Source organism: Panicum virgatum, chromosome 5K (assembly GCF_016808335.1).
Source record: "Panicum virgatum strain AP13 chromosome 5K, P.virgatum_v5, whole genome shotgun sequence".
Lineage (NCBI taxonomy): Eukaryota > Viridiplantae > Streptophyta > Magnoliopsida > Poales > Poaceae > Panicum > Panicum virgatum.
In genome coordinates this window covers 53547416-53571074 of record NC_053140.1, presented here as the reverse complement: position 1 = coordinate 53571074, position 23659 = coordinate 53547416, and the positions used below count along the sequence as shown (strand labels likewise).

The 23659-nt window shown below is 48.1% G+C and overlaps 1 protein-coding gene across 1 annotated transcript; it reads left to right on the top strand.

Annotated features, from left to right (window-relative positions):
• Nucleotides 1–14814: 14814 nt before the first annotated feature.
• Nucleotides 14815–18591, top strand: LOC120708550 (selT-like protein). The gene is made up of 4 exons (XM_039993847.1): nt 14815–15155; nt 15268–15338; nt 16933–17248; nt 18049–18591. Exons 1-4 carry the CDS (start codon nt 14979–14981, stop codon nt 18238–18240), a joined length of 756 nt encoding a protein of 251 aa, XP_039849781.1. The 5' UTR covers nt 14815–14978; the 3' UTR covers nt 18241–18591.
• The last annotated feature ends 5068 nt before the right edge of the window (nt 18592–23659 follow it).

Genomic DNA, 23659 nt, shown 5'->3' with positions numbered 1-23659 from the left:
CGATGCCGTCCACCTAAAGATCGGAGAGTTGCTCCTGGGGGCTCCGCGGCAAGAAAACGAAGCCCTCGGCTCGGCTCGGCTCGCACCTGGGCTCCAAGTCCTGGTAGCACCTCGTCAAGGCTTCAGGCGCCGCCGCCGCCACACCAGCACAACCCTCGACGGCTGTGTTTAGATGGAGGGAAAAAGATGTGAAAAATTGCATCGGTCACTGTAGCACATTGTAGTACTTTTCGTTTGTTTATGTTAAATATTGTCCTACCATGACCTAACTAGACTCAAAAGATTCGTCTCGCAACGTACATCAAAACTATGCAATTAGTTTTTTTATTTACCTACATTTAGTACTCCATGTATGAGTTATTTAGTATATTTAATGTTTCGATGTGATAGAGGATGTGATGGAAAGTTTGGAAAATTTGGAAATTTTGTGGGATCTAAACACACCCGACCTCACTTTCCTCCTGTCGGGTAATCATGGGACTAAAGCCACTCTAAAAAATGCAAATACATGCTGGGTAACCGGGCTCACGAAGGCCTACAGCATCCTTCCAATCTGAAAGAAAGGAAAGGACTCAAAGAAGCCAAACACACAGCCCACGTATGCAGTGCGGCCCATCCGCACCCCCCTCGGACCTGTAGGGTGATCTCCGCCTCGCTCAAGGGCTCCCCGCCGAAGCCCTCGACCGCGCCTCCGCCTCGCTCGAGGCCACCCCTCGACGGAAAAGACAAACGGCCTTTCCGCTCACCCGTCCGCCGTACGGAGGCATTAATGCCAACTACTCCTCCACAGCGCTCGGGTCAGACGGCGTCAGGCCGCCATTCCCCACAGTGGCTGTGACCGGAGTCTTGTCCGCCAACCCCGGTCACTGCTCTGCCATTTCGGACGCTGTGACGATACTGTGGGAACCTGCGACGCAGTACAAGACGTGATCGGCACTGCTCCAGCTACTATACTGCCAACTCCCCATACCTCATTCGTACTTTCTCTTCCGCGGAGCCCTCGAACGGCATGGGCACGACCCTCGGAAGCAGCTCCGGCCTTGGCCAGGACAAGACCTTGGCATGTAGGACCCTCGGAACGCCGCCATGCCACGCCTGGAGGACGGTACCCCCACAGCAACGACCACGCCGCCCATTGGAGCCGCCAGGACGTCGGCGCGATCTCCGCAAGACCAAGGACGATGCATAGGACGACTGCCACGTCCGGCGCTATACCCCACAGTGTACTTCCTACAGTGCTCAACCACTGCACCCCCGCGATTCGGGGAAAAGACGACGACTTCCACGATGCCCTATGCATGTACACCGCCCCTCCTTGTGTCTATAAAAGGAGGAGGCGGGCTTTCCCTTAATGGGGGTCGGCCCATTCGGTAGAACACAACGCTCAGCACAACTCGCAGAGCACATACGCTCTTCTGAGCCCCGATATCGGCACTCGCCTCAATCAACTCCCCCTCTAGCAGAGACTTAGGAGCTTCCCTCCCTCTCTAGCCTCGCTTGTACCCCCTACTACAGGCACCCCCGGTGCAAGACAGTACAGTGCTCTCGCACATCCCTTTGCTAGATGTACGGCCGGAACCAGGATAAACCCGTGCGTTACTGTGTTGCCTCTTGCATCAACATCTGGGACGAGGAACACGCAGCGTCATCACTAGTTGGGTCCGGACTGCCGGGTCAGGACACCGACACCTCCTGCGCTTCGACAATGATTATTACTGGGGTGTGGCCGGCCGTTGCTTCTTCCGCGCCACCGCATCCATGGATCTCGGCCTGGCCTACAAGCCAGTTCTACCACCGGCGATATCGCTGCACCATTCTATCCCGGTGGCGCGGTCGCCGCGGTGGCACCTACAGATTCAAGCAGCAGTAGTTCGTCCCCAACAAACTACTTGCATGCGTCATCCTCCTGGGATCCTTATGCTTCAATGGCACCTCCTGCTCCTTTTGGCCCGGCTGCCGCGCCTCCTTCCTGGCCCATAGCACGTCTCCTGCGGCCGCCGTTGCACCTCTGCCGCGCGCGGCCACCGTTGCACCTCTGCTGCGCGCAGCCTTGGCTCGCCGCCGACCAAAGAAGTGGAGCCGAGCGAGGAGTCATTCCTTGACAAACTCGTGGAGGGGTCTCTTGAGAAACTCGTGGAAGCCAGGTGCGAGCCGAGCCGAGCCGAGGGCTTCATTTTCTTGCCGCGGAGCCCCCAGGAGCAACCCTCCGATCTTTAGTCCGGCTGTGACATCCCGAAAAAATTACCAAATAAATCACACGCCAAAAATAATTTTCAAATAATTTTCATCGTTGAGCTCAATTAACCCTAAACCCTAATACCTTCCCAAAAACTTTCGCCGTCCCAACACCCGATTTCTTTCGTCGTTTCACCTTTTCTTCTCCCTTTTTCCGCTGACCGAACCTCGCTCTCTCTCTTTTTCCTCGCCGCCGTCCCATCCCGCGCCTCTCGGCTGCCTGTCGCCCACGCGCGATCGCCGACCACGAATCCCGCCGGCGTGCTCTCTCCCCCCCCCCTTTTCTTTTTTCCCTTCCCTTTTTCCTTTCTCCCTCCTTCTCCGTTCTTCTCTCTCCTTCTCTGCTCCCCGGCCACGCAGGCACGCGCGCCCGCCCAAGCCCGACCACCTGCCCACGCGCGCCCGCCTCCCCCTGGCCCGAGCACCCCCTGGGCCGTGGGCACGCGCACGCGCACCGCCGCTGCCTCCCTCTGCCCGCGCCGCGTGAGCTGCTTCTGCGCGCCCACGCCTTCCCTGCACCGCCCACGCGTGTCACGCGTTCCACTTGGCCGCGTTGCTCGCCGCACCGCCCGGCGCACCGCCATCACCTCCCTGTGCCGCCTCGCTGCTCGTGCTGCTCTGCTCGACGCCAAGCCCCGCAGCTGGCCCCTCCACGTGCCTGCGCGCTGCTAGGACCGGCCCGAGCCGACGCGTCGTCCTGAGCCGCTGCGAATCTCGCCGCCGTCGTGTCACGACACCAAAACGCCATTAATGGCGCCCCGCACCACTCGCCGGCCTCCATCCACGCCCTGCCAAGCTCCACCGCCTTGCCACGCCTATAAGTAGGCCTTCCTCCTCGCCTCCGAGCCCCACGGCCATCTCCACCGCCGCACAGCCTCCTCCCTAGCTCTCAACGCCGCCACCGCCAACCATAGCCACCGAGCCCCGCCGGCCACCGCGGAGCCGCCTCCTCGCTCCACCTTTGCCTAAGGTAAGGGGCGCACCGGGATCCCCTCGACTCCCCTCCCCTTTTCCTCCAGCTCCGGGCCGCCGTCGAGCCTTGCTGTGGCGCCACCACGGCCGCCGTCGCCTGCCGCCGCCCGCCGCCGTGGCCAAGCTCCCACGGGCCACCTCCGCTTGAGCCGCGGCTGGGAATCAACTTCCCGTGGCGCCCTCTCTCTTTCCCCCACTCCTCGGACCGCCACCGAACCCCAGGGCCGCCGACCCGGGCCGCCGGCGCCGCTCTCTCCCCCTCCGTTGTTTTGGTCATGGGAGAGAGGAAGGAGAAGGGCAATTTTGCCCGTACCCCCCCTGCACTTTTCCATTTTTAATTAAGAGTCCCTCCACCCTTTGTCCTTTTTGCAAAAGAAGCCCTCCTTTATCATTATATTCACAAATAAACCCTTCCACCATATAAACTTAATACTAAATAAGCCCCTACACCTTTTAGTATGCCCCAGATATTTCTAGAAATTACAACTAAGTTCTTTTTCTATTCCAAAACTATTTACAAATGAGCCCCTGGATCCTTATTTAACCCTAAACCCCTCTTCGGCCTGTCATTTCATGCACCAAACGATCTCCGATCGATCTGAAACTTTACCACGCCAATCCTAACATAGTTTTGGCCATGCCATTAGGAAAACGATTAAAAATATTGCTTCTACCTCTATATCTTAATTGTTTCCGATTCGAACTCAACGATAAAACTTTTCTTTCTTTTTCTTGATTATGTGCTTGTTTGTGTGCGTCATAGATCATGGTGTGAACGAGGGAGCACCCGTCGACGAGCAGTACTGCGAGCAAGCGAACGAGGACCAGTTCCGCGACCCCTAACCCGAAGGACAGTACCTCGATCAGGACTTCCCGGAAGGCTTTGAAGACGGCAAGTTCAATCCCGCCCTTTGATGCATATTTTGTCCTAGTTTTTATAAACACAACCTATTGGCCTATTTTATGAAATTGCATATGTTTTGCCTGCTGAAAACATGGTTGGATAGTCACCCCTTGATTTGTTATAATCTTTCCTTGACCACCTAGATTAATGCCTGAATGTGATTTGTTTGGACGTTAATCGCTGCTAGAGCGCTTAGGATCTTAGACACGATACAACTTGTTTTATAAAAGGAAAATGTGTGAGTGTGTGGGAAGGAAAAAATGTAAAATTTTCGAAAGATAAGTTTAGACAGGATGGATGGCACTTCTGTGTGATTTGACACATGGTGTGCTCGTGCATGTGTGGTTGAGCAAGGAAGGGAGATATCCATCTTATCACAATTAAGGACCAAGTTGGTGTGTCATCTCACCTAACTCCACTATCATGCAAACCACTCGACCATTGAATGGGCAACGGCTTAGCATAAATCCCACTAGTTAGTCTGATAGCCATCAGGAGAGCTGAGAACAACGGGTGATCAAGGAGAAGGGATTAGCTCTGTGTGACTTATGCCCCGGTTAAAACCTCTGTGATAGGTCAATGACCCCTTGATGGATCCCGTGATGGCTAGTCAGGTCTAGCTAAGGTGGGTAATGGCTTTGTTGGGATCTGCACCGACACTAAGGTGATCGAGTTGCGGTACCCCGCTTGTGGGTAAAGTTGCACACCTCTGCAGAGTTAAGAATCTATTCGAATAGTCGTGCCCATGGTACTGGGCGAGTTACGGTGTGGTCACATAACTAGTGTTTCTTCTGGGAATGGATGGGTTGGCGTGAGTTATTTTAGAAAAATGTCTGGCAGTTGTGCCGTGTGCTACGGCGGATGAGGAGTCCGGTAGCAGCTTAAAATTTGGATCCTGTATGGATCAACACTACGTGTTACTCAGTACCAGAAAACTTGCTTTGAAAATCCTTTCTTTTAAATGAACCCCTGCATAAAAATGTGCTTTCCGCGAATTAAACCCTAGCCTTATCCTTGGTTTATCCTGTGCATTATATTATGCTTATACCCCCTCCGTGGGTGTGGTTGGACTTGCTGAGTACGTTTGTACTCACCCCATTCTTAATTTTTACAGAGGAGGATCCGGACTTCGTTCCCGGAAATGTTGAGTAGGGTTTCCGTCCTGCACTCAAACTTGCCTGTGGATAGGGTCACCCCCAGGAAGTTCCGTATGGCGCAAGACTCTGATGACCCCCTCTTCGTAGTTAATATCGTTGTGTGGGTGTTAGTTGTTATCCTCGCGATAGTGGCGCTTCACTGCCCGCTTCCGCGTAGAGTTGTACGGTGATGTACCATCTGATGTAATAAAAGTGTTATCAGCCTCCTGGGACTGATATTGTATCACTTTTATGTCTTCTCTTATGGGGGAACACTTCAATGGCATCGGAGGAGGGCTGCAGGGAAATGGCTTATTATTTTTTGAACCTGTAAAATAAAAATAAACCTCCTTGATTATAATTGTTTTAATTCTTACTCGAGATCACATTGATTGTAATATTTATAATTGGCGTATTTTATTTTAAACTAGCGTCCATGAAAAGCTGAAATTGGGTATTATTTTTTGGAGACAAAAGAATGTGTGGTGCTTGCTTAAAGAAACGATTAATGTCTGCGGACGATGTCCTGCAAAAATATCCAAGTGGTCATATTCAAATGGACGCTGCAGGATAAAAACTCACTCATGCCACCATCCTTTCAGATAATACCAAATAAAAGTCGTATTTTCCATGCCATGCCACTTAGTCACGAAAGAAGACACCTAATTTCGTGATCCAAATGCCGTGTGCGTCTTGTACGCCTAAACTTTGGCTTACTCTAGTTTATCTGCCCCTTGACTCAACCCCTGGACGAGGAGATTATTTTATTTTATGCCATGGTGTGTAGATTCAGACTCGTTTGTTGAAAAATGCCAAAATCCCAACGAATCCACGGACCTTTTCCTCCCAACCACCATTAGAAGCTTCTTCCTCGGGTAAAACGCTACGCACAAGGCCTCGCGCCAAATTTCGATGCGCAAGCATAGACTCGGCCGCATGATTGCGTCGTGACGAGCAACAAAGAGCCAAGGCGTGTTTTAACGTTTTTGTTTCCTAGTACCGTGCTAATTAAGAGAGCTTCACGTGTGCCGTAGTACATCTCAACACCTTCCCTCAGCTGTAAAAACAGGCCAGGCAATTTGTACTGGCAAGTAGCGATTTCCCTCTACCGAGAAGCAGGCAGCTGCACTGGCAGGGAGAGGGAGAAGGCGAGCTCCGGCTAGCTCCAGCCAATGCCCAAATCAGCCACGTTCCCGACGCCAGGGGGCGAGAGCGACGGCTCGACGAAAGCAGGCCACGCCTCGGTACCAAGTTGTCTCTCGGTAAAGAAAAAGAAAGCACTGCGGGAGCAAAGCTGCGTGGCTGCCGTGGCTATCTTGCCCGCGAGGGCACAGCGAGAGTGCGAGACCCTCGAGAGCAGCGTGGACGCATCGCCGTCGCTCCCCCGGGTCCGGGTGGGTGAAATTCAAAAGCAGGATCGGCTGCATCCGTAGGCAGATTCTGCGCGTCTGCTGTGCCCGGGTACTGGTCTTGTATGAACACGGCACCGCTAGGACCGAGCCTCGGCGGCAGCAGCAGCAGCAGCAGCAAGTCACAACTCCACCGGGGAGAAAGAAGTCAAGACGCCAAGGCTGCTGCAGCTGCCGCCTTGCCTTTCCTTGCCTGTGTGTACAGGGGGGCAGGACCGAGACTGGGGAGGTGTGTGGATTCTGAATTCATTCTGATCAGCTCCCGGCAGCGGCAGGTCAGCAGGTGACGGCCAACAAACCAGTAGCTCGCCATGGAAATATTGGATCTCGGCGAGAGAGGATCCAGGTCCGTCCTATCTGTATCCGGCCTGTACCAAACCTTTGCTTAAAAGCAGCAGGCTAGCTGCTGTTGCCGCTGGCTGGGGCTCCACTTTGTGCTCGGCAAACGGCAACACTGTTCGCCTACTAATCTACTCGTTCTCTAACCTCTACTCTACTAGTCCTCCACCAAAGTCACTCTCCTCTTTAATAATTGGCCGGCCGGCCCTCTCAAACGCAACGTGGCAGGGAACTCGCATCCTCCGCCGGGTGCCTTTGCAGTTGCAGCTCAAGTCTACCGTTCTGCCGTCCACGGTGCCGTCCACCGGAACAGGAGCCGCCGGCCATGTGCGGGATAGTGAACCACCATACCAGGGAGCACTGTTCCTGCCCTCCGTGCCCGGCACGCCGCACGTCACACTACACAGTAGTGCTGGGCTGGGGCCTGGGGGTACCCGCCTACGGCCGATTCTTGGCACGCGGAGACAATCAATGCCGTGCACTTGCGCCCGGATTAATGTGATTCCGGTGCGGCCATATGAGCAGAGCGGCCAGGGCCAGCCAGGCCGGGCGGGCTCACGGGCTAGAATCATTATTGGGTTGGTGCCTGCTGCAGAACGCGCGCGGCTCTCTGTCGCGAGGTTGTCGAATGCAGTTTGATCGCGGCGTGGTGGTACGAAACGGCCGTTGCTGCCTGTGCCATGAGAGGAGGACATGGTAGCAGGCGATGCTGTCAGCCCGTGTGAACGTACGAAGTGCTAGCCTTGTCGATCGCGTCTGGGCCGTGGTGTCGCTGTCCGTGCTAAGAATCCGGGCACTGTAACGTCGTGAAAGTTACAGTGACGAGCGGTGCGGCTCGGCTCTGCTGAGCAAAGCAAGTCCTGAGATTGCTCTCACCTTACCTTCTTTTTTTTTACACTTTTACCCTTTTTTTTCGGGGCACCTGATCGCTTTGTGAGCATCTCCAAGAGTTTGCAAAATAAGATTGGTATCCTAAAAAATTTGACAAAATAAAAAAAATAGCCTCCAACAGTTTGGCAACCAACTTGACATTTTTGAGAACTTGGCAAATTCTATCCCTTTGACGCGTATATATGCGCGCGGAAAGGCTTTGGCATCGCGGTCTCCGTTGTCTCCGCTACTCACGGACGGAGGCAGAGCACGTACAGACATGGCTGCTGCTTCGTCTTCTACCTTGCGCTCTCTCCAGCTTTGTTGGGGCACGCCGCGCCGCCGCCCTGTGCGCCGCACCGCTGGGCCTGGGCGCGCGAGGGCGCCGCGGCATAGGCGAGGGCCAGCACGGCGAGCGCGTGGGCGGCCGTCATGGCCCTGAGGCTGGCAGAACTTGGTGAGACGAAAACCATGGCTCATCTCTAGCACTACGAGGATCACTGTGCGGCCAATTTACAGAGAGAACGCTTATCTCTAGCACTACGAACTGCGACGCCGTGCCGGAGCTCCTCCGCCATTGCCGCCGCCGCCCTCCAACTTGACATGGAGCTCCCCTTTCCGACCCTCCTCCTCCCAAGCTAGACCCCAAAATTATTTCCCCTAGCCTCCATGAAGCTCACCGGCCCGCCCTCGCCTGGTCCCCTTCACCGGAGCGCCGCCGCCGCCCCTGTTCCTCGCCGGCGACCCTCCTCCCCGCCGCCCCAACCTCGTCCAAGGCGACCAAAAGGTAGCTCTCGACTTCCTCTAGCCCTTCCCCCTGTCCTCCCTCGCCGTCGGGGACCAGAGCCGCCGGATTTCGGCCGGCCATGTCCGCCCCTCCCCTGAACTCCGGCCAGGGGCCCTTTGCAACCGCCCAAAAAGATCCAGGGGGCCAACTGCAAAAGATGTCTTGTGGGCCTTCTTTTCTCATTTTGCCAAGTTCAAAATAGCAAACTCTTGGAGATAGTCTTCTTTTTAACTTGGCATATATTTTAACAAGTTACCAAATCACAAGTTTTGCCAAGTTAATTTTGGCAAACTCTTGGAGATGGCCGTGGATCGTTGTCTGATTTTCTCTTTGGGCCGGGCCATAATAAAATTAGGCCGACCCGAGGTGACTACTAACCAACCTAACCACTGGACCAAGACCTGGATTAGGGTTGGCAACGGGTACCGAAAACCCGAAATCTGATGGGTTTTTACTCCATTAGGGCACGGGTCTGGGTCAATTTCTCGACCCGTGGGTTTGTTAATGGGCAAGAAGTTAAACTCACCGGGTTTGCGGGTTCGGGTTTGAGAACGTAGAACCCAAACTCGCAAATCCATGGGTTTTTTTACCCGGCCCAATAATCATACAAGCCTATATTCAGCCTTCCAGCCCATGAGGTAGCCCAAATAGCCTGGCCCAATATACAAGTATATAAAAGCCAGCAGCCATCCCAAACCCTAACCTAATCATTTGCTCACCCACCCCAGCAGCCGCACACCCAAGCTGCCAGGCACCCAGCCTCTTGCGGTGGCGGGCGGAAGGCTCTGTGGCGGAAGGCGCCACCGCCCTCCGCGCCGTGCAGCCGTGCAGGTGCCACCCGGGCCGCGCGCCGGCGCTCCCTCCCTTGCGTGCCCCGCTGCCACTCACGCGCTCGCCCGGGTGGCCGCGCGCTCTCCCATCCGCCGGGCTGCGCGAGATCGCCTGCCTGTCCCCACCGCCGCGAACGCCCATGCCCCCTGCCCGCCCCACTGCGCATGCCTCGTCGCCGCGCGCACTCGCCCTCCTGGCCGCACGCTCGCTCACTGGATGCGCGTGCAACACCGCCGGCCCAGTGGTGTTCTCGGGTACGGGTTTGGGCGAAAAATTGTGCCCGTGACGGAACGTGGATTTCTTAACAGGCAGATTTTTATTGGCGGGTTCGGGTTTGGGATGGGTATACCCAACGGGTTTGGATCCGTTGCCATCCATAACCTGGATAGACGAGTCGGGCCTCCCGACTCCCGTCCTCTCGCGATTTTTTCTTTTTATATTTAAAAAAAATTAAAATTTCAAAAATATATGTCCCTGGAGAAAAAAAAAGAGGGGGGGCCTGTCGCCCCCCCAACGGGCGACAGGCCCCTGTCGCCCACCCCAGGGGCGACAGGGGCCTGTCGCCCGTTGGGGGGGGGGGGCGACAGGCTCCCTCTCCCCTATTTTAATCCCTGGCCACCATTCGCCGCCATTCTCTTTGTCATTTGAGTCTAAAAATTCAGAAAAAAAGAGAGGGGTGAGGAGAAGAAAAGCGGCGAAGCTCTGCCGAATTGCGTACTCCTGATCTACAGGTAACTTCCGTATGAATCCATTGATATTGTATAACAATTTAATTTAATTAGTGGATTAGCTGTATTAGATTTGGTGCTTTAGAACACTCGTTTAGTATTACAATTTCAGTACTATTACAGACTTTTTTTAAAAAATAATTATGAATTAGAATAGAATTATGAAAGTGCCTTATTGATATTGCAGCATAAGGCAATGGCTGCCTCAAATTGTGGAGGATTTTCATGGACCGAAGAAAAATCTAGTATAATACTTGATATCATGACCCATCTTGTTATCAGTAAGAAGTTGGATCCGTTAGCGGATGGTACGATAGAGATAGTGTTGTCCAAAGTAGTAGAGTTTAAAGATTTCACATTATTTCGAGGTATTACGACGCAAGATGTAAAGTGACACCTGATAGAATGTCGGAAGATATACATGAGAGTATGTGAACTAGCGAATCATCCTAATATCATTGGATTCTTACAAAGTTCTTGTAAGATATGGATGCGGCCAGAGGTGTATGAGATGCACATTAAGGTAACTCTCATTCAGTTGTAATCCCGTCCGTCATTTCGAATCCATATTTATGAAAATTATAACATTGTTTTTTAATTATATGCTAGGATTACCCTGAGAACACGGAGTTGATTAACAAAACGATACCAATTTTCCGTAAATTGGTATGTATCTTCGGTGGTGGACTTATGCCGCAAACTAGACAAGGAGGCGGATAAGATCTTCGGGTGATAGTACTTGGCCTGAGCAAGAACAGATGCCCGGAAGTTCGTCAAGTCATGTTGCACCTCCTGCAGCACAAACTTGTGTTAACTGGGATGATGACATGGATGACTTCATGCCCCCCAAACCATGGCCTCCAACACATGATGTTCCTCCCCCTGTACATGAACCTAGAATCAGAAAGGAGACAAAGGGAAAGGCAAGAGGTTCGTCAAGTCATGTTTCACCACTTGCAGCACAAACTTGTGTTAACTGGGATGATGACATGGATGACTTCATGCCCCCCAAACCATGGCCTCCAACACATGATGTTCATCCCACTGTACATGAACCTAGAATCAGAAAAGAGAGAAAGGGAAAGCCAAGAGGTTCGTCGAGCCATACTACACCATCTGCAGCACCACCATCTGTCAACTGGGATGACGACCTAAATGATTTCATGCCATGATCTATAACATATGATGTTCATCGGTTTAAGATGTATTCGCATTTAGTATTGTTAATGTTGTATTATGCTTGTATGTATGTCTCGTACCAAACTTGCATTCACTGGACATGTACATAATATCGAGTTTGAATCGTACTTAGTCGTAATGGAGCATTGAAGTATAAACATACCATCTATTGATTGTAATGGAAAATACGAGAGTGATCAGAGGCGAACGTTGAAGTGTATAAATAAGCGGTCCACAGCTATCTCATTACAAATAAACATCAGAAATACAAACATCAGATATGTCTAACCACCCCTATGGCGTCGGACCCTCTTAGGCCTCTGCTGGGCACGGACATGGCCCTCGGAGCTTTTAATGTCACTAGAATATTAAAAAGCACACATGTAATTAATATAACGATAAGAAATAAGAACTAAGAAATGCATTACGTAATGTGAACCACCAAATTTTACATCATAATACAACGATAATGAAACACACATGCAGTGGCATGTCAAAACCCGTTGCAAACTACGGTAACCAGATTCCGGACTAACCTAACATGCCTTAGGTAATTTAAAAAAAACAGAACAAACACAATGATGCAGCATGTCACTAGCACTAGGGTAGTCCTAGTAGCCGTACCCCCACGTAGCAAACTGCGTTGAGCCTTCTCCGCAGTATCCACCCATTGCAGGTGGTGCAGGCGGTGGTGCCGGAGGCGCATGACCCTTCTTCTTGTGACAAGGGCAGTTGCAGTAAGGAATAGTGCATGGTTCATCCTGTGAACTGGCTGCATTGCTGGTATCATCAACTTCGTCGTCTTTGTTACCCTCGCTCACTTCCTCATAATGGTTCACCTTACATTCCAGATCAAAGATCTTTATCTGGAGGTACTCGATGAACTCCTGAACAGAATCAATTGGTGTAGGATCTACCCACCTAGTAAAACCACAGTTTTCTGGAGCATCGGAAGACTGCAAAACAAATTCCATGTAAGGTGTCTCATTGAAGATAAAGAAATGAAACAACCGAGTATTACCCATGCGTGTGGACATTTAAAGAAACGCCGACCGCCATCCATCCCGTCGGTGCACATCTGCACTAAGCAGTCCTCACCATGTCTGCATTTTGGCCACGGTTCTCTACGGTTATCATATTGTCGAAGAGGGGTTTCATTGGTAAATTCACTCTTGTGCTGTGGCGGAAACTCAAACACTGGTTCCGGAAAGGAATCAGGTCCAAGAGGCCCCTCCTATATTATGGGGTCTCACTTTCTTCCCCCATTTCCTTTCCCAAAACCATAGTAATTCTTCCCGCTAGACCCACCTCCAGACATTGGGTATACAATGAGGTTTGATGTTTGAGTTGTGCTGGGAGTTCACAAACTTGGGAGTATTTATAGGCACACAAAGGTCTGATACCCGGAGTGTGGAGTGTAAATGCACCTAAAAAACCTACATGACAATACAGTGAAGAGGCTAGCTGACCTAACACTGAAAAGGCTAGATTCGATTCTCGAAATGACTACTCGATGCATCTCTGTGCATGAAGACTCACAGCACTGCATTACTGCCGCTCGGTCGATCGCGCCAAGATGCCGCCTTCCCCACTACACGCCACAGACCTTCGCTGTAGAATGACAGGTCCGTCGTCCTCGCCAGAGAGACTGCTTTGAAGGTGAGCTGGTGTGGTTGCCGTCTTGTCACATCTTTTTGAAATGTTGGAAGAGCACTGCTATTGGGTTGTCGTTTTTTGTCACGTATGTCTGGGCAAATAATGCGACATTTGGGAAACCCGTGATATTAATGTGTGTTTTTTAGTATTCTAGTGACATGAAAAGCTCCGAAAATATTAAGAAAAAGTTCAATGATTTCATAGACTCCCGGCTACAACTGCAAATTAATGGTAAAGGCTACAACACACAGAGTTAAGCTCTCAACTTAAAACATAAACAACTAATTGCAGTGGCATGTGCACACGACAAGATAATTTCTTGTTGCATCTAAACCTACCATGCCTTATGGAATGTAAAATGCCGGGATTATATGGTACTACTCTACTGAGTGCACCTAGGATATTTGCCCTTCCTAATTGCTTCGGGCCCGGCTTCCTTCGCACGGCGTGCCCTCTCTCGCTTTCTCTCCATGTCAGCTTCACGTTCGGCCGCCGCCTTACGATCCACCTCCTCCATCCTCTTGCGGATCTCTTCTTGCTCTTTGTTGCGCTTCTCCTCTTGCTGTTCCTCGTGCTTCATTCGGCGCCAACGTTCTGCAGCCCATCTTGCTTTTTGTTCCACAATGTCCTTTGCCTGCTGCGACTGCACGGTGTCGAACCACTGCATAAAATCACAAAGAGTCGGAGGAGACTTTGTCCAACACAAGTTAGAATCATAACTCAATGTTAGGTCATATAGAAAATAGCGTATGTTGTCCTGCTACCTTGGCCCGGTCTTTGCCATATCGCTTAGGTGGATCATATTCGTAGTTCTCACACATAAAGAACCTCATGCCGTAGTCATCTCCTAAAACCTCAGAATGCATGAACTTGCATAACGAACCGCAGAAGCACATTGGGACATCAATTCCTTTGGGTACGGTGGCTTTACACTTGCTCCACAGAATGTAGGTTGATCCTGACGAAGACATTGGCGCTATAGTGTGGTGCGCCAAATAACAAACAATAATTTAAGCAATGCACATATCGTATACCAAATCGATGCTTGAAAATATAGGTACTGTTATAATTCTATTGTCTTATACTGCAATATTAATAAGGTACTATAATAATTCTATTCTAATGTATAATTATTTTATTTGAAAAAGTCTGTAATAGTACTCAAATTGTAATACTAAACCAATGTTCTAAAGCACCAAATCTAATTCAGCTAATCTGCTAATTAAATTAATTTGTTATACAATATCAACGAATTTATACGGAAGTTACCGGTAGATCACAAGTGCCGAATTCGGCAGAGCTTCGCCGCTTCCCTTCTTCTCACCCCTCTCTTTTTTCTGGATTTTTTTGGATTTTTTGAGGTCAAATGAGAGGAGAGAATGAGGGGGAGGCCTTATATAGGCGGCCTGACCCGGTCGCCCGGGGGGGGGGGGGGGCGACAGGCCCCCCTGTCGCCCGCAGGAGGGGCGACCGGCCCCCCTGGCGCCTGTAGGCTAGGCCCACGGCTGGTCGCCCCTGGGATGGGCGACAGGGGCCTGTCGCCCGTTGGGGGGCGACTGGCCCCCCTTTTTTTTCTTTCTCCAGAGACTTCTTTGCAAATTTAAAGAAAAAAAATTACATTTGAGCCCTGTCGCTCCCATAGGGCGACCGGGGTATATTTTTGAAATTTTCCAAAACAGACATATATTTTTGAAATTTTAATTTTTTTAAATATAAAAAAGAAAAAATCGCTTCCTCTCTCCGCCGTGCTGGGCCGAAGGCTCGACCATTCTAGCCCGGCCCGCCGCGTCAAAATTCCTAGCTTGCTGTGGTCGTCGGCTGTCGGCTCGTCGCCAAGTCCGTCCGTTCCGTTCCCTATCGGCAGTTCTCTTCTTCCCCCGGGGAGACGACCAGCAGCAGCAGCAGCAGCAGCAGCGGAGCAGCGCTGCCGCGATGGACCGCGTCCAGTTCGTGCTCCTGGGCCTCCCCATCCTCCTCTTCTGCTCCGACGTCGTTACCCTCTTCGCGCCGCTGCCGCCGGCGGCCCCGCAGCCCGACCGCCAGTCGCGCCCGGGCCCCGACGCCGTCCAGCCCGGCGACCCCTCCGCCGCCGACGCTTCTGCGCAGGCGGTTAGTATCGGTCCGAGTGATATCTGATTCTGTGATTCAGTTCCCGATCTGACGATGTGAACTGGCGCGACTCATGTGGTTTGTTCCGGCTCTCTGTATACCCCCATCGCAGGAGCCGCAGGTGGATGGACCTGGCTCCGGCACCACCGTCGACTTGAAGTTTTGCGCCTCCTGCTCGTACAGGTAATTGCATGTACATCTTGTTGCTGTTGAGCTGCTGAATTGGCATTGGGTTGGGGGAATGGATAGGATAGTGATGGTACTTGGTAGTAGTTTCTGAGTGGGAGGTCAGGTATTTGAGATTTTGGTTGATTTACTAGGCTGGAAGGCCGTATGAGTATATGAAGGCATGCTTTAACGCCGTTGCCATACTGAAATCTAGTTTCCCAGTACCACTATTCAAGTAAAATTCCATCTGGAAATTTTATTCTACAAATTCCCCCATGTCACCACATGACAATTAAGCTCGTCTTTGTTGGAATGATGTGTTGATCTCAGGTTTCAAATGCGTTATCATCTCGGGAGTGAGCTTGGCAGGGCTAAGATCAATATGCCTGGGGTCATGCTAATTTCTTAAATGGGTCTTCAAAGAGAACTGAAATCAAATTAGTATTAGATCTTCAAAGGGAGCTGAAAATTGGTAGTGTCACAAGTTCAATTCCTGTCTTGCTTTTGGCTGTATTCTTTTAAGACAATCTAGCAGTAGCTGATGGCTGTGTTAGATATGCTTCCCAGCTGATACTGGTTAGCCAGGCTACTGATTTCCATGCATTCTCACTCCCATACCCTTAAATGCTGGTTTTCAACAATTCAACTTTTTGGGCATTCACTCGACCTGTTTTGAACATCAGACATTATTATGTCTTCGAAATTTCTCTAGGGGTCCATAAGCATGGACTACTCTCCAGGGAATGGAATACCTATTAGGTCTAACACTCTCTCCTGATCTTGTTTGCATCGAACTATGCTGTTGAATTATATGGGAGCCAGGTAAAACAGTAAATGCAATGCAGAACTACTTGATCCAGAAACACCAATTTTTTTTTATAATTTATAACTTTTTATTGGACTTGATTGGGGTTTTTTGGCCTTGATGGTGCTGGGTGCATACTGTTCTGTACTTCTGTTAGGAAAAGGAAAAATGAGAAAGTAGATCGGACCTGCATATTTATATACCATTTATTTCTTTATTCTATGGCCTATTTGTGTTCTGTTTGATAAAAAAAACTCGATCAGTGGGGAAGGATGTCCCCACTGACTTTTCTTTAAGAAGGGGCCCACTGAAGCCTGGCTGGGGCAGGAACCTCGCCAGCGTCTGCTTCTTTGGCAGCCTGGGATGTTGCACAGGGAGGTGGGCACAAATGCAGCACCCAGGGTTCGAGACTTCGAGCCCAGGGTGGGTGGCACCTCTACTGGATGCACTACCAATGAGCTACACGCTCACCTGCAAGAGAAAATCTAATAAAATGTTACGATATGTGCGCTGAATGTATCTTCTCATGCCATCCCTTAGAAAGAACATTGAACATATGTTGGTGCAGAAACCTCTTTATCCACACGCTTTAATAAAAGCCTACTAGAATCTATGGTATGATATTTGCAGTTATGTTTCTGTAATTTTTTTTTACTCTTTATCATGCTCTTTCTTCCAGAAAAAAAGAAAAGTGTCCATGCTTTGTTCTTGAATGAATGACTAAATTTACTTTCCCTTGCATAGTGCCCCCCTATGGATTGATTGTATAAGGTAGGTTGCTGATTTTCAAGTCAAATTGTGTAGGGGAACTGCAATGACCATGAAGCGGATGCTGGAAACCTCATTTCCTGGGATTCATGTTGTGTTGGAAAATTATCCTCCACCATTCCCCAAACGTGCACTCAGCAAAGCTGTTCCTCTTCTTCAAGTTGGAGCCATGGCAACATTAATGGCTGGTGATCAGATCTTTCCTAGATTTGGAATGGTTCCACCTCCATGGTACTACTCATTGCGTGCTAATAGATTTGGAACCATGGCATCAATCTGGCTGTTTGGCAATTTCGCTCAGTCATTTCTACAGAGCTCTGGTGCCTTTGAAGTTTATTGCAATGGGCAACTGGTAGGTTCCCTATGGATAAACCTAACTTGGATGCACTGTTATTAAGCATTACTTTCATTTTTATTTGCAACATTATATTGTCTCATAAAGCGTTCTGAGATATCTTCTTTCCTTCAGTGTGTTTCTTATTTCCTCTTGATAGAAGTTGTTAATATTCTTACTGAATCCCTGCAAGAGTTCAGGTCATGTTTGTTCATAATGCCCTCATATTGTGGCACAATTATCAGTTGTTGGTAGCAAAACTTTGGAAAAAGAGTCGAGTTATTCTAGACGAAATGAGAAAGCATGTTATGTTTGTTTGTATCCGCATCTGTGCCAAGTACTCTCTTGGAGTCAAAGTACTAATCTGTTCAAAATTTACTATGCCATATCATTACTGAAGTGTCCAAATTTCAGCATGAGATTGGAAATCGGTACTGTAAATATAACAAACAAGGTAGGGGAATTCGTTGACTCAGTTGAATGAGTAGAAGCAGACACATGTTAGCCTGTTCTAAAATGACAGGTGAATGAGTGAATGGTCAATGGTGTTTCACAAAATGTCCTGCAACCATGTTTTTGCCTTCATATAAAACTGCAAGGTTATTAAGGAAGTTTATTTTCTTATGCAGTCCATCTGGACCATTCATACAAGTCTATGATGTGCAGTCATAGACTCGGTTCTTTTAAATATAACTATAACCTTGTTCTACTTCTCATAGTTTGAACAGTTCATAATTTTTCCTTTTCCAAAACTAATTTTCTTATGCAGCCGATTTGGATATGCCATGCTTATGCTAGCGTTTTGCCCCAATTTTCAGGTTTTCTCAAAACTGTCTGAGCAGAGATTTCCCAGTGAGCTTGAGCTACAGGAACTCATTGGCAACAGGATACTGGATTCTCAGGAGCTCATTAGCAGCAAGATACCGGATTCTCAGGTTGGGGAAGACCTGGAAAATGATCTGGTCTTAGATGATGACAGTGATGATGACGATGATGCCGCTATACTCTAGTTTCATCCATTTTGCTACTAAATAGACTGTCACAACTTTATTGCCAAACACACAATGTCTTAGAATTCTAGACTTTTATTTTCCCCACTTATGTACATGTGTATACCATGGCTGTGTAATAACAAAGTTGAAGTCATGTGAACTCTGAAACCAGAGTTTGCAATGCCGGGCGTGTGCCCAACCCCAACTCCCTGCAGATTTCAGAATTTGCACGGCCCTGACGGGTATGCTAGCTCGGTACGGTAACCTGGTTTAGAGCAGCATGCGGAACGCAGGTGACCTGTATGTACAAAGACCGCAAAGCATGAGTATCGCATGGAATCGGGAAATATCTCTACATTCATGCAGATGGATTACAGGAATTCATCAAATTGATGTACCAGGCAGTAGAAAATATGTATTTACAGCGATTTATTTGGAACCTTCATATGCATATGAAGATGGAAAGGAAGCAAGTGCTCTTTGCTCCTCGTCTTGTCAGCCACCCTGTTTTCTTCCTCTTCCGCCGCCTCTTCCTCTTCTCGAGCTCGTCCTTCTTCACCGCCTCGCTGTCCCCATTGATCACCATCACGGTGATCAGTTGCTCAGTGTTGCAGGTGCACAAGGCGAAGTTGGCAGACATGTTCGATGCGACGCTATCCAAACTTGGGATGTGTATATATGTATTGTAGACACGAAAGTGTGGAGTAGCCGGCCAGGGGATTTCTCGGAAATCCGCAGGTATGGTACAAAACAAAAGCTGGGTTAAGAAACGCGGTAAGACTGACGCCTCCGTCAAGCAATGCAAGTTTTCACACCGTATGGAAGTAGCTGTCCGTACGTTGATCTTTAGTCCGCGCCTGGTACCCAAAGCATCTGTTTGTGCGGCAGTAGATTCGATTCTAGAGAAGCGCAAGTGGGAAACAAATTCACTCTGATTCGCAGCTGTCTTTGCTCGGCTGCCGCATTGGCAACATTATTTCTGATTCGATGAGTATGCAAGTACGTTGAGTTGAGCTGACAGGTTTCTTCTGAAAGCTGCTAGGCCGGCCACAATGAGATAGCGATGCCGATGCCCGCAAAAATAGTGAGACCTACGGAGAAAAGGGGTATCCCTATCTGAAAGCTGCAGCATGAGAAAAACTGAGTAGCGGTGCTATCGACGAGCTCGGACCCCACATAAAGTACAAAATCGCTACTGTACAGTTGCCTTCGCGCGATATCGTTAGAAAAATCTTTTTTATCCTTCCTCGCTCCCTCCATCTTCGTCCCTCGATCAACAGAGCGAATCTCGCTCGATCTCGCCATCTCCAAACAATTTTTTTTTGAAAAGATCCATCTCCAAACAATTCAAGATCCCTCCTGAAGATATTGCTTCAGCACCGGTTCTATTATTTGGATCTGGTCGAATCAGAATAAGGGAAGCAGTCGAGCAGGCGGCCGCACAGGAGAACGACGGTGCTGTTAGGCCGGCCACGATGATTGCGCGAGAGAATATGGCTGCGCAGAGCACAGGCATCGAGGATGCTCGCGGATTGCATCACCATGGTTCCAAGTTTCAGGCCAACGTACGTGCATACTCTATTCCTTGTGATGTGCTGATAATTTTGATTTGTAGGGTAATGAGAAATTGCGCCGGATGAATAGAGCGAAGCAGAAGGGAGGCAGGCTAATCTAAATTAGCATACAAATATTTGTTTGACCATTTTAACACTATAAGTTTGATCACTCATCTTATTTAAAATGTATACAAACATAGTCAAATTTAAATTATTCTTGAAAATTTTTTATTAATAAAGCAAGACACAATAAAAGAAGTGACATTTTGCATGAATTTTTTAATAAGAAAGTTTGACCAAAAAGTCAAACAAATCGGAGGGTGTACTTGATTAATTTGAGTCTTGATAGAACAAAACACCACATGTTTGAGATTAATTGTATGAAGTATAAACTAAAGTGGCAAGTTTCAACATGGCATTCCCTCCAGTAATGATGTATAACATATTATTGAGAAACTAAATAATTCTATGCTTGACCATCTCCAAAACTTTGAAACATATGTTCAATTGAGTCCGCGATGAGACGACGATGCATATGTCGATTCCGAATATCTTCTTCTATACTTAGAGCCCAAGCAAATCCATGAATTGGTCCCTGTCTATAATTTAACAGTGGTGTAGAGGTACCATTGTCATAGTCATCATCATAGCAAACTCTAGAAATATTCCTTTCATCCTCCACAGTCATGTTGTGTAATATAATATACATGCATACATGATCTTATATGAGCCAGGTTCCGTAGAATGGCAAAGTGAGCTTGCAAAACACCAAATACATGTTCCACATATGACCCCCCCCCCCGGCCCCCTCTTGACATTCTAGAAACAATTTGTCTTTATTGCATTGAGGCAAATGGATTGTTTTCACACACATCGCCCATAGGGTCTGCATTTTCACTGTCTTGATTTGAAGAAGAATAAGCTCCTGATGCATTCAATCTACTACTCTTATTCAGCATTTCTTCAATTAAGTAAGCTTTACTTCTCCTGGGTTGATCCTTCACTACTCTCCATACTAATACTCTAATGCAAGAGACCTATTTTTATTGACAACTCAGTTTTACTCTTCATTGGCTCTTTCCATGACTTGGTTATCAGATTAGCCACTAGCATGATCTCTTCTTGGCTTGTCATAATATCCATTATTCTTTGTAATAAAAGGGTATAGTCATATTCCAATGAATTTTCGACTTAGCGGTTGTTCTTTTTTCACTATTGCCTCTTGGGTGCATGTAAATTGTAGTCTGCTGCAACATCCTTTTGGTACATATATCCTCTTGTATCAATTCCTTAAACTGGATCACTACTAGAACACTTCAACCAAGCACTTAATCTAAGGTTTTCCTGCTCTCCCTGATACACAAGCCCTTCGTCTTCTTTTTTTTGGCTTTCTTCAGGGCCGCTCGCACTCGTCCCACTCCAATCTCCTATATCAATAGGATCTATCTATCCGATGAAGTTTCTCTTAGGGAACCGAAGAAGCTGAAACCACCAGGGCTGCTCTTATCAGCTCAAGGATCACACTACCTTGGAAGAAGGTGATGGATCCAACAGGTGATGGAATTGTAGTTATGGGTAGCTTAATTGACCTCCAAATGGATTGAACAGGTGTGAACACAAGAAATTATGGTGATGGATAGTTCATGGGGTATGGGTAGCTAGGAGGAATTGGTCGGGGAGTAAAAATTATTGCTTTAGTGAATTGTGATCATAATGAAATAATTAAGCACCTCATCTTTGACTGTCAACATGCAAAGATCATTGGGAGAGTTGTACCATCCCAAAATCAATATCCCATATACTTGGAAATTGGTTAACTGGCATTAATAGAAAAGATAGAAGTTTGGTTTTTGCTAGGGTTGCAGCTCTTATGTGAGTAATTTGGTGTACACATATGATGTGGTTTTTAAGAAAAAAAAGATTTATCTCCTTTATGTAGGCTGTCTTCAGTGAAGCGTACTAACTGCGTTTTTTTACAGTAAGTAAGATGTTGGAGATTGTCGCCATGGATTCTTTGCCAAGAACGGATGGAGAGCAATAATAAGTTTTGCTTTTGATTTCTTTCATACCATTTTGCGTATATTTTTCTCATTTAATTCTAATCAGCTTGTAAGCTGGTGTTTTTTGAAGGGTCACCGGAAGGGGAGAGGATCCCCCACCTGATTTTTCATTACTTATGTGGCCCAAGATGGCCTGATGAAAAATGTTTTGTTACAGGGTGTAGTATAGTTTTACATTGCTGGTGTTACTGTAAGCTGGTGTTACTGTAAAACTTTAGCTGTGTGCGCATGCATAGACCGGAAAATCCCCCTTTTCTAAAAAAAGTGGCTGCTTGACCCTCGTTGGATGGTGGAGACACTGGCTGACGTGCCTGGCCGCCCTCGCGCACGGCTCTCTTGTCTCTTCGTCCGCGAACCAAACTGGCTATACCACAAATCCACAATCGTGTCCAAAAGCATTTTTAAAAAAAGGCAATAGCGCCAAGCCACTGCACATTAGCAGAGGGACGACATCTACCATTTTTCTGACCATACTCCAAGTCCAAACACATGCGTTTAATTTACTTCGTGTGCGGGACGACTACATCTACCATTTTCCTGGTCATACTCCATGCATACTCCAAAGTCCAAACACGTGTTTCTTTCATGATCCGGGACAAGTTGATCCTCACTTTTACTCATCTTTCAAAGGATATAATCACTCTTCCCACGACCGAAATCACCGGTGGAGACCTGAGACCTCTATCTATTTTTATATTTTTTATTTAATTCAAGTTCGTCATAATTTGTTTCCACAAGAAGTCGAATATAAACATGCTAGATGTTACTCAAGTAGGAGTGGTAAAGGGTCCAAGATTTTGAACTAGAAAATCTAAGAGCCAGCTCTAATCTTATATAATTTTGAACTAAATAATTTAAAATTTTTGTTTGGCAGTGAAGATGCCACTAGGGCCATGGCCTATTAGTACCCTGTACTCAAGTGTTCTAACGACTATACTAGACTAGAGACTCTCTAGAGGTCTTTCCGCTTTATCCGACCCACCTTGTTGACCAAAGACATTATATATTGCACTTCCAACTACTTTGAATTTACTACCGTATCCAAGTACTTGCTGTCAAAATCTACTACCAGTTGGTTTGGTGAGCTATCTATTTCCGTGCTTTAATCAGGTTCGTTAGCATCTTTTAGAAAATAAAAATATTTTTTGCAACCATACCATCCAGTACGAGCTGGGGTCCATTCAAGATAGATGCCTTCAACGCCGAACGTTCTTATGACCGTGTTTGGTTTTTTACCGGCACGTTTCTCGAGAAGAGAATCTCGCATGCATGGAATACTAAATGAAGTCTATTTGCAAAACTTTTTCAGGGATGAGTGTAACTTTCCGAGACGAATCTAATGACGGTAATTAATCGATGATTTGCTACAATGATGCTACAGTACCATCCTCTAATCACGCGGTCAAAGGCCTCATTAGATTCGTCTCGTGATTTACACGGGGGTTGTGGATGTGGTTTTGTAATTAGACTTCGTTTACTACTCTAAATTAGTGGTCGAAGGTGCTACAGTAATTTTATGTTTTTTAACCAAACACGGCCTATGTTGTGGGCTTGAGGCTTTTGTTTTCAACGCCGAACTAAGGTACACACATTTCAACACACAACGAAGCTGATGAGGAGTTGAATTCAAATTGTACTTGCGTGTTTATAAATTTAATAAAATTCTAAACAAGGCACATGATCTTATTTTCCCGTAAAAAACTCGAGCTAATTCGTGGTCTCTGGCTGCTGCTTTTTTTTTCCCCTCCACGCCATTGACTCTCGAGTACGGCGGCGGGGACGGCGTCCGCTCCGGCTCTGCCCTATAACTGCAACGCCGGG

Coding starts and splice junctions, on each gene's coding strand:
- LOC120708550 (XM_039993847.1), top strand. CDS start 14,979: ATGGACCGCGTCCAGTTCGTGCTCCTGGGCCTCCCCATCCTCCTCTTC. Junction 15,156..15,267: donor CCGACGCTTCTGCGCAGGCG/GTTAGTATCGGT, acceptor CCCCCATCGCAG/GAGCCGCAGGTGGATGGACC. Junction 15,339..16,932: donor TGCGCCTCCTGCTCGTACAG/GTAATTGCATGT, acceptor CAAATTGTGTAG/GGGAACTGCAATGACCATGA.